Below are 12,864 nucleotides of genomic sequence, written 5' to 3'. Positions count from 1 at the left end.
ACTTTCATTTTATTCAAACAGCAAACAACAAAGCAACATCCCAGTTTTTTTATTAAATATGTCTGTTTGCTGAAAAAAATGTATACTGTATTGCAGTTTAGTTTGCAATTGCAATAGGCAGCAAAATAACCTCAATATGATTACCTGTCAATATCATCCTGCCCTACGTGATACTAAAGCATGTTAACACTCACCGACAGGGTTCTGAGCCACGGCTCTCTTGGAGGCCTCGCTGGCTTTGCTCAGCCCGGCGCTGTTCATGGCGTAGATCCTGAACTGGTACTCCAGGCCTTCCACCAGACCTTCCACCCTGTAGTAGCACTCAAAGCAAGGGATCTTGTTCTCCCTCACCCACAGGATGATGTTCCTCTCCTTCTTCTCGATCCAGTAGCCCGTTACCTTGCTGCCGCCGTCGTTGAAGGGCTCCTCCCATTTGATGTTCATGTTGTTGGCGGTGACACCGAAGACTGTTGGTCTTGTTGGTGGGCTAGGAGGTGCTGTTATAACAATGAGATGTCTTGTTTGAGTACAGTCACATACAACAGTCCGTCTCAAAAGTAGGTAGGCCTATACATTTTTATATACATTACCATTAATATTACTTAAGTGTAACATATTAATACATTCTTAAATGTTTAATATTATCAATTGAATGTTGAATTATTTTGTTAAAATATCTAAATAGGATACAAATGACTAAAATTACACATTTGGTTTTCATTAATATATGTTTGTGTTTTCTTTACACAGTTTAATGTTAACATTTGCTGTTACATCACTTTTGTTCACTGTAATATGCATCTATGTAGTTGTACTGAATGCATATTACATCATGTTTCATACTATAGTTACACACTGATGACTGAAGTATACTTTACAGGTTTATAGAATTGTACTCACTGAATGGATGCTCAGCAACAATAGTCTCCGACTCGGTGGACTTGCTGACGCCAAACCTGTTCTCAGCGCAGACCCTGAAGGTGTACTGCATGTACTTGGTCAGGTGACTGACATGGAGAGTCGTGCGCTTCACGCTGGAGTTGATCAGCTGCCAGGCAGTGGAGCCGGACTCACGCTTCTCCACAATGTAGTTGGTGATGTCGGTGCCGCCGTCATCCTCTGGCGATTCCCAGCTGACCACACAGGACTCAGAAGTAATAGAGGAGATCTCGATGGGTCCACTGGGAGGACTGGGTCTACCAATAACGTTGACTTCGATAGTAAAGGTCTTGGTTCCTGTCACGTTCTCCAGAGTCAGGTAGTATTTACCTCCATCTCCTCTCATTGCCTCCTTGACCGAGATGCTGGTTCTGTCCTTCAATACTTTGATAGAGACTCTGTCTGAGTTCTTCAGCCTCATCTCCTCCAGCTTCCAGCTCACCTTAGGCGCAGGTCTACCGCTGATGGGAACGTCGATGGTGAAGGTCTTGCCAGACCTGCATGTGATGAGCTGGTCGGTGATCTCGCTGAGGTCAGCTGCAGGTTCAATGTGAGGCTCCTTGACCAGCACAGAGGCCAGAGTTTCCCTGGGCTGGCTGAAGCCAGCTTCGTTCTTGGCCTTCACACGGAAGTCATACTCATCACCCTTGTTAAGCTTTTCAACCATGTAGGTGAGGTTTTGGGTGTTTCCAACCACCATCCATTTGTCTGTACCCTTTGGTTTAGCTTCAATGACGAAACCTTGGATGCGGCTGCCACCATCATGTTCTGGTTTGAGCCAGCCCAGAGACACGGAGCTGTCTGTGGTGTCCAGGACGTCCAGTCTCTTTGGAGATGCTGGCTCAGCTGTGGCAGTGACAGGCTCAGTCAGCTCAAAGGCTTCACCCACACCGTGCTGGTTCTCGGCTGAGACTCTGAAGAAGTATGGCACTCCCTCCAGCAGGTCCTGGATCTTCAGGATATGCTGAGTGCATTTGCCACCAGACTGCTGCCAAGTGCGGCGGCTGGCCTCGCGCCTCTCTACAATGTAGTGATGGATGCGGGCTCCACCGTCATTAAGAGGAGACTGCCAGATCAGTGTGACTGAGCCTCGGGACACTTCCTTGAAGGCCAGGGCCTGCGGAGGTCCAGGGGTGTCCATCACCTTCACATTGAAAGTAATGGCCTTGCTGCCGCTGGCATTCTCCAGGGTAATCGTGTATTTGCCTGATTCATTTCTAGAGCAGTTTTCCAAGGCTAGTGAAGTGTAGCCATCTGTAGTGGTGATTTCTGACATGACACCCAGCTCTCCATCTTCCTTCACCCAAGTTGCGGTGGGAATGGGCTTTCCTCTAAAGTGGATGCCCAGACACACTGAGCTTCCAGCCTTGACGATATGGGTCTGCTTGAAGCTGGCGTCAATATCCACCTGGGGTGGCGTTAGTCTGTCGACGGCCTGAGCAGGCTCTGGAGTCTCCTTTCCTTCACCCTTACCCACATGATTGACAGCTGCAACACGGAACCTGTACTCAGCTCCTGTCTCCAGACCGGTCACCATGTAGGTCGTTTCTGCCACCAGCTCATCAGTGACTCTCTTCCATTCCTCCTCTTGTCCCTTCGCCATGTCAACGATGTAGCCCAGGACTTCCATGCCTCCGTCGTCCATAGGCCTGCTCCATTCCAGGCTGATGGAGGTGTTGGTGGAGTCAGACACACAGACCACAGATGGAGCACAGGGTATATCCTTGGGCTCGGCGGCCTTGATAGGCATGGAGATGTTGCTGGGAGCTCCGACACCGGCATCATTCACAGCCATGACACGGAACTCATATTCCATATCCTCTGTCAGGTTGAGCACCTTGTGAGCACATTCGACGATGGGCTTCTTGGTAGTCACCTTGTAGAAGCGGACAGTTTTCTTCTCACGCTTCTCCAGGATGTAGTGCTGAACAGGGTTGCCTCCATCAGAAGTGGGAGCAGTCCAGGCCAGGGTGATGCTCTCTCCTGTCACCTCGGTGGCGTCAGGAGTGCCTGGAGCATCAGGAGTAGCTGGGGGAAACAGTAGCAGTTTGGTTAGATGCATTGTGTGCGATGATTAACCAAAGAAACTAATGTGGAGATTTCATATTTCTTTTGTCTCACATTTTTTAATGATTGTGCGACTAATTTCCAGGTTATATGTGCAGATTCAATGCATTTGAAGCTGCTATAACATATCTTGAGATGACTACCATGTGTGCGTATAAGAGATCATGTATTCTGAATGTGCTACTAACCAAATAAACAGGGCCACATCCAACTTTCCACTTACTGTATTGCAGCTGTGCAATGATGGGGCTGGAGTCCACAGGTCTGCCCACTCCAAACTTGTTGACAGCGGACACCCTGAACTGGTACTCATTGGTCTTGATGAGCTTGGTGGCATTGAAGGTGCACTCCTTGCACTCATCAGACACCAAGGCCCAGGAGATCTTGGAGGTCTCACGCTTCTCAATGATGTAATGGGAAACCTCGGAGCAGCCGTCATTCTCTGGTGCGGCCCAGGACAGGGTGCACCTGCCCTCGGAGATGTTGCTGAAAGTGATGGGTCCTACTGGCTCCCCAGGAGTGTCTGCATTACAGGAGAAATGGCAGTAAGAATAACAAAGTATTGTGCAGCTGATTGATTTACTGTTTCATTCATTAATCTTCTGTCCAAGTTAAAAAATGCACTGTAATATGAACAGAAAAACTGCGCACCTTGGACTTGCACGTTGATGTTCTCCTTCTTGCTTCCAGATCCGTTGGTAGCCTCCACAGTGTAGAGACCACGATGTGAACGGTCGGCGTCCCTGACGGACAGAGTGCTGGATCCAGCCACATTGATGATGTCCATCATTTTCTTGGTAATCTCCACACCGTCTCTGTACCAGACGACCTTGGGAACCGGGCGGCCAGTGACAGTCACCTTCAGCTTGATGTTGTCTCCTGCCTTGACTGTCAAACCCTCAAAGTACTCGGGGCCGAACTCAATATTTGGAGCAGCTGGTTTAGAAGAGAAAGGGGTGAGATGGGAATAGTTTTAGACGTGTGAATTCCTGGTTAATATTGGATTTGTTGGTAAACAAAATTTAAGAGTGATCTGTTATCTGTTTAGTATAGTTTTAAATTACAGAGCATTAAACTTTTAATTTCCCAGAAAGATAGGCTGATAGGCACAGTAGTTAACCTCTATTGCTCTAATGAACTTCAGCCAAGTTCCAAAAGGTTATTGTAGAGCAACATTTTACAAATAATATATACATGTTTCTAGTGTTATTAAAAGATAATTTAGTCATTATTTAAAATGTATTTATCCAGGGAATGACAACTGAACACACTTTTCCAGCGGCACACTGCTACACATTCACACAGTTACACACATTCACATCAGCAAACTGCCCAGTACAACTACAGTTTTCTACTGTTGACCACTGAGTAGCATCTGCTGGGTTGAGCCTCACTTTCCTCAACCTAATTTTCCTAGCCAGCCCTGGGATTCAAACTGGCAACCTTACAGTCACAAGCTTCTCTAACTTCTAGACTATTGCCGTCCCATCATCACTCACCATTCTCATTTCTGACCACAATGAAGCCAGAAGAATTGGAAGGCGGGCTGACAACGCCAATGGCATTCCTGGCGATCACTCTGAACTCGTAGCGCTCATTCATTGCCAGGCCAGTGACAGTATACTGGCAGTCGTGCACATCAGTCAAGTTGGCCTTGAACCAGCGGCCCTGTCCTTGACGTTTCTCAATGTTGTAACCGGTAATCTTGCTACCTCCGTCACGCTTTGGTGCATCCCATTTCAGGGTGACTGAGTCACTAGTCACATCAATATAGTCAGGCTGGCCAGGATGATCTGAAAAACATGAGATGTATCATTTGAATTATTTTACCATAGTGAATATTTATACTCATATTCAATAAAACTACATATAAGTCAGCATTTTAAAACAGCACTCCTTTCAAGAGTTTTACAGTTGCAATATATATATGTTAGAAGAACAACTTGTGAATATGATAAAGTGATGTGTTGTAGTCGGGATTCATAAGTCTGACCAAGCACTCACCAACAGGAGAGACAGCCATCGTTGTCTTGCTCTCATCACTCATGCGACTGAAGCCAGCATCATTCTGGGCGTAGACTCTGAAGGTGTACTCCAGGCCCTCAATCAGGCCCAAGATCCTGTAGTCCCTCTCAGTCACCAGCACAGTGTTGACCTTCTGCCACATGATACTGTTCTTCTCCTTCTTCTCCACATGGAAGCCCTGGATAGGCGTACCACCATCATAGATGGGCTGTTCCCACTGGATGGTCATGCCATCATTAGTGACATTGTACACGACAGGCTTGCCTGGTGGGCCTGGAGGCCTGAACTGGTGCTTGGCGATGACCATCTGTGAGACCAGAGGCTCACTGACACCATACCTGTTCTCAGCACACACTCTGAACTGGTACTGGATACCCTTGATCAGGTTGGGAATCTTGAACTGAGTTCCCTCTACGCTGGAGCAGGCCATCTTCCAGTCATTCTGGGAAGTGTCGCGCTTCTCCACAGAGTAGCAGGTGATATCTCCACCACCATCATCATTTGGTTCATCCCAGGAGATCATGATGCTCTCAGCTCTCACCTCATCCAGGCGGATGGGTCCAACGGGCTTTGATGGCGGTCCAAGAGTGATGACATGGATGTGGAAGGATCTCCTGTTAATCTTGTTGTCGAGGGTCAGGGTATATTTACCCTCATTCTCCTTCCTCACATTCTTGATCATTAGAGTGGCTTTGCTGTCTGTCTTCTTGAAGCGGACTTGGTCACTCTCCTTGAGAGGCAGGTTGTCCTTCAGCCACAGAATGGCAGGTCTGGGCTTGCCCTTGTATGGCAGCTCGATGTGCACATTATGACCAAGGCGAACACTGAGGGTGCCACCTGGGTAGTCTGCAAGGCAGGCCTCAGGTGTGATAATGTAGTCAATCACCTTGATAGGTCCAACCTCAACATAGTCACCCTTTCCCTTCTCATTCCTGGCAGCAACTCTGAAGAACATGTCTGAGTGCTCCTTGAGTTTCTTGACTTCAAACTCACACTGTTTGCTGTTTCCTGCAATAGACCATTCCTCCTCGCTCTTGAGCCTCTTCTCAATAATGTAGTCAGAGATGATGCTGCCGCCGTCATAATCAGGCTTCAGCCACTGTAGAGTGACAGAGGTCTTGGATGAATCCTTCATAGACACCTCCTTGACAGGTCCTGGGGTCTCTGTAGCCTTCACCGGCTCAGCTGTGTCACATGGATCACCAACACCGTTCTCGTTCTCTGCTGACACACGGAAGAAGAAGGATGTCTTCTCTGAGAGGTCTTCAATGGTGTATGTTGTCTCTGTGCATTTGTTTGTCACAGCAGAGTAGGCTCTCTTGGAAGAGTCTCTCTTCTCAATGATGTAGTTTGTGATCTCGGCACCGCCGTCAAGGAGTGGAGGCTCCCAGCAAAGAGTGACCTTTCCACGGGTCACGTCCTTCAGCACCAAGTTCCTGCACTGAGCCGGTGTGTCCTGGACCTTCACTGACAGGGTCAGGGTCTTGGGCTCTCCCACACCGTTCTCAATCTTGACTGTGTACTTTCCGGTGTCAAGCCTAGTCACCTCACGCATAACAAGAACTGAGGTAGTGTCTGAGTGGTGGAACTCATATTTTGGGTCGTGGTCGATGCATTCCTCTCCCTTGCTCCAGGAGGCGGTGGGAGCAGGTCTGCCCTTCATGGGAACAGACAGCTCCACGTCCTTGCCAGCCTTCACAATGTAGTGAGATCTCATGGCTACATCTGGGTCAACCTGGGCCTCCTCTGTATAAATCATGAAAAATACGGTCATAGAAAGGTCATACAAACATTGATCTATAGGTGTATCAAGTATGTGATTAGCTCATTAAGTGCAGCTATCATGCATTGACACCTCTGAGAAAAAGATTGTGATCAAGCATTGCCTACACTCCAAATGTATTTTTACTCTAATTCTTAATATTGGAAATGTGAAGTGTGTTTAATGTACCCAGGATATCCTTAGCCTGTACAGGCTCAGTCATCTCCAGGGGGTCTCCGCGGCCAGCGCAGTTAACAGCAGACACTCTGAAGAAGTAGTTGACATCTGGCTTCAGGTCGTGGACTGTGTACTCTGTCGTCTTGACCTCCCCCTTAGAGGTAATGAGGGCCCATTCTTCCTCTCCCTCAACCAGCTTTTCCACCATGTAGCTGGTGACCTCACTGCCTCCGTCCCATTCAGGCTTGGACCAGCCCAGGGTGATGGAGGTCTTGGTGGAGTCCACCACCTTTAGCTTGCAAGGCTCATATGGTGGATCTGTTGAGTAGAGTGTATAGGTTAGGTACAGAAGGGTGTGTGTTTGTTGAAGTTGTAAGAGAGGTCATAGTTCTCAGATTACAGTAGTTTCCTGTATGGAAATGTAAAGCCAATGCCTGAAATATTTTCTGTAAATACAAGAGTTCAAACTTCGGCCTATCCATGACTTTGGGCATACACAGCTAAAATATAGCAATAAACATGTCTGCTTAGTATAGACATGGATGGTTGTGCATATGGATGCGCTGTTTTGCTTTGTGTATGCAAAACGTTTTTCTTAGCTTATTCTTGCAGGACATTTAGGAAGCTTGCAGCTATCACTGCACTTACCAACTGGGTCAGCAGCTTTATAGTAGTCAGACACATCAGAGAATGGTCCTTCTCCAGCCTTGTTGATGGCACAGACACGGTACTGGTACTCATTTCCTTCTGTCAGATGGTAGACAGACTGTTTGATGTCAGTGATGGGGTCTTTGTAAACTCTGATCCAGCGCAGGCTCTTCTTGTCACGTCTCTCCAGGTAGTAGCCACTAACAGCACTGCCTCCATCTACACCTGGTTTGTCCCATTCTACCACCATGGTGGACTTGGTGATAGTATTCACCTCAGGAGTACGAGGCTGCCCAGGAGTTACTGTGGAAATGAATATTAGGGAAATAATATGAACAACGTCCAAAAGGTAAATTCTTTATTTTTACAAAACAAGTAAAAATTTTCTTATTGCCACAAACCATTAGGAGAAAAGTAGAACACACACCTGGATATAGTGGATTAATTGTTTGGTGTTTAGGTAGGTGTTTGATATAAAATCTTCTTCATATTACTCCATATAGAGTGAATCATTCACATGTTAACAATTCATTTCTAATCATAATATTCTACAGCCTGATATCCACTGATAAACCACTTACCGAAGGCATTCTTAGCGACAACTGGCTCGGACTCCACAGGTTCTCCAACTCCGTATTTGCTAACACCCATGACGCGGAACACATACTCGTTTCCTCGTACCAGCTTGCCGACACTGACATGGGTCTGCTCCAGCTGGTCTGAGACTGTGGACCAGACCACTCGGCTGGTCTCACGCTTCTCCACAATGTAGTGGGTCACCTTGGAACCACCCTGGTCGGCCTCAGGCACAGCCTCCCAGCTGAGGATGATCCTGTCTGCTGTGACGGAGTTGAAGGTGATGCTGCCAGCTGGGGGACCAGGTTTGTCTAGGGTAGGTAAAAAGGTAGAGCGCATTAAGACACAAATATAGGGATGATGCGAATTTACATTAAATAAGAATGTCTGTTCAAACTGATTGAAAGAATTAGATGAATATGATATACAGTATCAATAATTTGTGAATACCTAGGACTTCAATCCTGATGGATGCAGATGCTGAGCCCAGAACATTCTTGATCTTGATCTCATATGTGCCTGTGTTGAGGCGAGTTGCGTCCTTGATCAAGACACCAGAGGAATCAGTCGTGCTTTCAACAGACACTGAAGAGGTGGCCACCAGCTCCTTTCCATCCTTGAGCCACTCAATCGTTGGCAGAGGCTTGGCAATGATTCCTACTCTGAGCTTAACAGAAGCTCCAGCCTTGTACTGAACCACATCCAGATACTCTGGGGGCAGGTCAATGGCTGGGGCACCTGAGAGATGATAGATATAAACATAAGCAATGAATAAATAAATCCAGTGTGAACCAGACAATCAATTTAATTATAAAGAAATGACAACTCACCACATGAATCAACACAAGTAACTGGGCCAGCAATAAGAGATGGGTTGCTGACTGACCCAACGGCATTCTTGGCGTAGACTCTGAACTCATAAGATTCATCCTGGTTTAGTCCAGATACAGTGAAGCCCATCTCAATGATGTTTGTGAAGTTGGCTTTCACCCATCTGCCACTGGGAGCCTCTCTCCTCTCCACGCTGTAGCCAGTGATCTTGCTGCCACCATCATAGGGAGGCCTCTGCCAGGCCAGGCAGGCTGAGTTCTTAGTGACCTCTGTGACACGGACATTTGCTGGGGGCTCTGAAACATACAAGTTGAGGAGGATGAGAAAAAAATTAAATACATTTTATTTGAAAGTTGACAGTGAAGACGGACAGTAAAGATTGGCTGAGAGGGGAATGACATGCAACAAAGGTCCCAGGCCAGATTCCAATTCAGGATGTTGTGGTTACGCGCCTTAGTCAACTGAGCCACCAGGACACCTCAAGAAATGCATAATAATGAAGAGTGAAGAGACGTCCTCAATGTGAGATTTTCTATTTATATTATTCAAGGCTGTGGTCACCTCAAAATTGAATTGCGATTTTTTTAGTGTGCATGACTGACTCAGTTCATTCAAAGTTTATTCAAATCAAATTTACGTAAATTCTGAACTCACCCTTACTCAGATATTATTAAACTTCAAAGTCAAACTGCTCACCCTATATTTCAAATGATCTCACCTTAGCAGACATTGAAAAAAATACTTACCACAGGCATCAATAGCCAACACCTCCTCAGATGTCTTGCTCAACTTTCCGATACCAGCTGCGTTCTCAGCTGCCACCTTGAATTCGTAGATGAGGCCAGGGCAAATGTTGGTGACCCTCCACTGGGTTGCTGGGATGGCTGTCTTGTTGACCTTCTGCCAGAGGATGCTGCTCCTCTCCTTCATCTGGAGGTGATATCCGAACACAGGGTTTCCACCATCAGTCACTGGCTCATTCCAGCAGACAGTCAAGCTCTCTCTGGATACGAAGCCGAGCCATGGTGTGGATGGAGGTCCGGGGATGGCTGTAATGGACACAATGACATTTATGTTCAGTGGACATTTGGTTCAAAGGTAACCGAGGATAGGTAGATGATTCCTTTCCACCATATTTTGCACTAAGTTATAGTTAACAACAGGGATCTATTCAAAATGTACAGATATCTCATCCTTCATGCCCCCTTAATACGCCCCAGGTGTAACTTGAATAGGTTTCTTGCTGTTTGAATTACTGATTGAATTAACAGTTATTTCTCCATAACACAGGGTAATAGATCAAGACTGTTACAGTTACACTATTGAAATGCATTACAGTGAAGTGACTTACTGTATGGAAGCTTGACTGTGATTGGTTTGGTGTCAATGTGGTCGCTGATGCCATAGCGATTCTCAGCCTTGATTCTGAACTGATACTCCTCTCCCTTGGTCAGCTTGGTCACCTTCATTGCACTTCTGGCAATGTTAGAGGAGACCTCTGTCCAGGTAGGAGTGCTGGTCTCACGCCTAAGGACAACATAGTTGGTAACAGGGCTGCCGCCATCATACTCTGGAGGAGCCCATTTCAGACATACTGTGGTTTCTCCAACCTCTCCGACCTCAATCGGGCCAACAGGAGGTCCAGGTCTATCCAGGACAACAAATATGATGAAGATCTTGGTGGTACCGCCCACATTGGAGGCGGTGACTTCATATTTGCCAGCGTCACTTGCAGTGCTCTCGTTGAGGGTGATGATGAGGCTTTCAGGTGTTACCTCAGTCAGCAGCCTCTTGGATCCCTTGATGACAATGTTGTTCTTGGACATGGTCACCTTAGGCATGGGCCTGCCAGTGAGAGGAATCTCAAAGGTCAGGTTGGAGCCTGCTCTCACATAAACTGTGTTCTTGGGATAGTTCTTCAGGTCAAACTCTGGAGCCTCTGTTGAATAAAAAAAATGACAATGTGATGAGTAATGTTACACTAAAAACTAGTCCCCCAAGCTTTCCAGAGAAAAAAAAAAACATTCCGTGGGTCAAAAAGTGACCCTTTAAAAACATGGTAAAATATACATTTTCATGAAATGGAGATAACATTTTCAGCTATCATAAGTTATGCATTTCTTTTGATGCATCAATAAATACATCAATAGAAATAAACAGAATAAAATAAAAGAAACATAGAAATAATAATAATAATAAATAGAAATAAAATTGTTGCCAAATAATCATAATAATATATATTTTTTAAAAGGATACAGTGGGTTAGGGTTAATATAAAAAAAATATATTTTTCAAGCCTATAGATTATGGTTAAATAAGCCACTTTTAAACTATATGCATCAAGGGTCCATTAGCCAATAATGCAGAAAACTGGACAGAAAACGCAAATAACATTTAGATCCGCTGTAAAACTGCGACCTACGCTGTAGAAATGTCCCAAGTTGTTACTTATTGTTTACTGCACAATATTTTTGTTGATCCTCTGCATAGTTCTGTGATTTTACTATTATTCTGCAGTGCAGTCCATGTTCTGTGATGTGCCCCATTTTCCAGGGACTATGAAACCAATAATATGCAATAACATAAATAATAACATAACCATGCTCCAAAAAGTAATAGTAAAGCTCGAGATCATACCGCGTATTTCCTTGACAACAACAGGTACAATCATCTCCTTGGGTTCGCTGAGTCCAGCATGGTTCTCAGCGCGAACTCTGAAGAAGTACTCAGCGCACTCCCTCAGGCTCTTAATGGTGTGGGTCATGGTCCTCACAGTGGCACACTTCACCCACTTGTTCTGTCCCTTTTCCAGAGCATCAATGAGGTAACCAGTCACTCTGCTCCCACCGTCGTATTCTGGTCTGGTCCATGCAATAGTAATGCTGTCCTTGGTAACATCTGCAACTCCAAGTTTCATGGGTGGACTTGGCACCTCTGGAAAGTAGACATATATAATACATATAAAATTTTAACAAACATGCTTTAAGAAAATGGAGAAGACTGTAAAGTGTTACATTTCCCATTAAGTATTATTATTTAAAAAATGACTTTACCAAAAAATGTCAATTTATATTTTACCTGTAATCTTTGTGCCATTCTTGGCCTCCTGAGGAACGCCCACTCCGTACTCATTTTCTCCAATGACTCTGAAGTAATACATGGCTCCCTCCTGCAAGTCTTCCACTTTGTATGTCAGTGCGTGGCAGTTGCTGGTCACAGACACCCAGGCCTTCTTACTGGCCTCACGTTTCTCAACATGGTAGGCTTTCACTGCATCACCACCATCATTCTCAGGAGCTTCCCAAGTGAGGGTTGCAGAGTCCCTGGTCACTGCTGTAACTTTCACATTGACAGGAGGTCCAGGAGAGTCAAGCACCTTGACGACCATGGGCAGTGTTGCTGTTCCCAACGGTGACTCAATAGTGACTAAATACTCTCCAGAGTCATTTCTTGTTGACTTCTCAATGGTCAGCCTAGTGCTGGATTCAGTTGATTCAATGGTTCCTCTGACCTTGAGATCAACGCCCTCCTTGGCCCATGCCGCTGATGGCACAGGTTTGCCCTTGAATGGTAGTTTCAGAGTGAATGCTGTGCCATGCTTGACAACAAGTGTCTTGCGCGTGTCAATGTCAACGTCAAATGATGGCGCTGCAGTTCTGTCCATTGCCATAGCTGCATCAGAGTACAGGCTACGGATACTACTGCCAACTTTGTTTATTGCCTTAACACAGAATTCATATTCTGCATCTGTCTTCAGTCCAGCGATTGTGAATTCCAGGCTCTTGGTAAGAGGAATGGCCTCAACCCATCGTGCTAGCTCTTCAGGTGATTCAGGCACC

The 12,864-nt window shown here is 45.9% G+C and overlaps 1 protein-coding gene across 1 annotated transcript in view; it reads right to left on the bottom strand.

Moving 5' to 3' along the window:
- LOC139655949 (titin-like) overlaps positions 1 to 12,864 on the bottom strand; it is a 225,562-nt gene that overhangs the window by 23,233 nt on the left and 189,465 nt on the right. The window contains 15 exon segments of the mRNA XM_071533376.1: positions 195 to 497; positions 901 to 2,967; positions 3,230 to 3,529; positions 3,658 to 3,942; positions 4,506 to 4,799; positions 5,011 to 6,777; positions 6,983 to 7,288; positions 7,619 to 7,921; positions 8,200 to 8,505; positions 8,645 to 8,932; positions 9,025 to 9,321; positions 9,772 to 10,074; positions 10,377 to 10,964; positions 11,663 to 11,959; positions 12,104 to 12,842. Coding sequence (XP_071389477.1) covers positions 195 to 497; positions 901 to 2,967; positions 3,230 to 3,529; positions 3,658 to 3,942; positions 4,506 to 4,799; positions 5,011 to 6,777; positions 6,983 to 7,288; positions 7,619 to 7,921; positions 8,200 to 8,505; positions 8,645 to 8,932; positions 9,025 to 9,321; positions 9,772 to 10,074; positions 10,377 to 10,964; positions 11,663 to 11,959; positions 12,104 to 12,842 — 8,443 coding nt within the window.

This window comes from Centroberyx affinis, unplaced genomic scaffold (genome assembly GCF_046629955.1).
Source record: "Centroberyx affinis isolate AG114_WGS23_722 - 3 ecotype Tasmania unplaced genomic scaffold, CSIRO-AGI_Caff_v1 ptg002362l_1, whole genome shotgun sequence".
NCBI classification, from domain to species: domain Eukaryota; kingdom Metazoa; phylum Chordata; class Actinopteri; order Beryciformes; family Berycidae; genus Centroberyx; species Centroberyx affinis.
The sequence above is the reverse complement of the archived record's forward strand: the minus strand, read 5'-3'. Positions and strand labels throughout refer to the sequence as shown.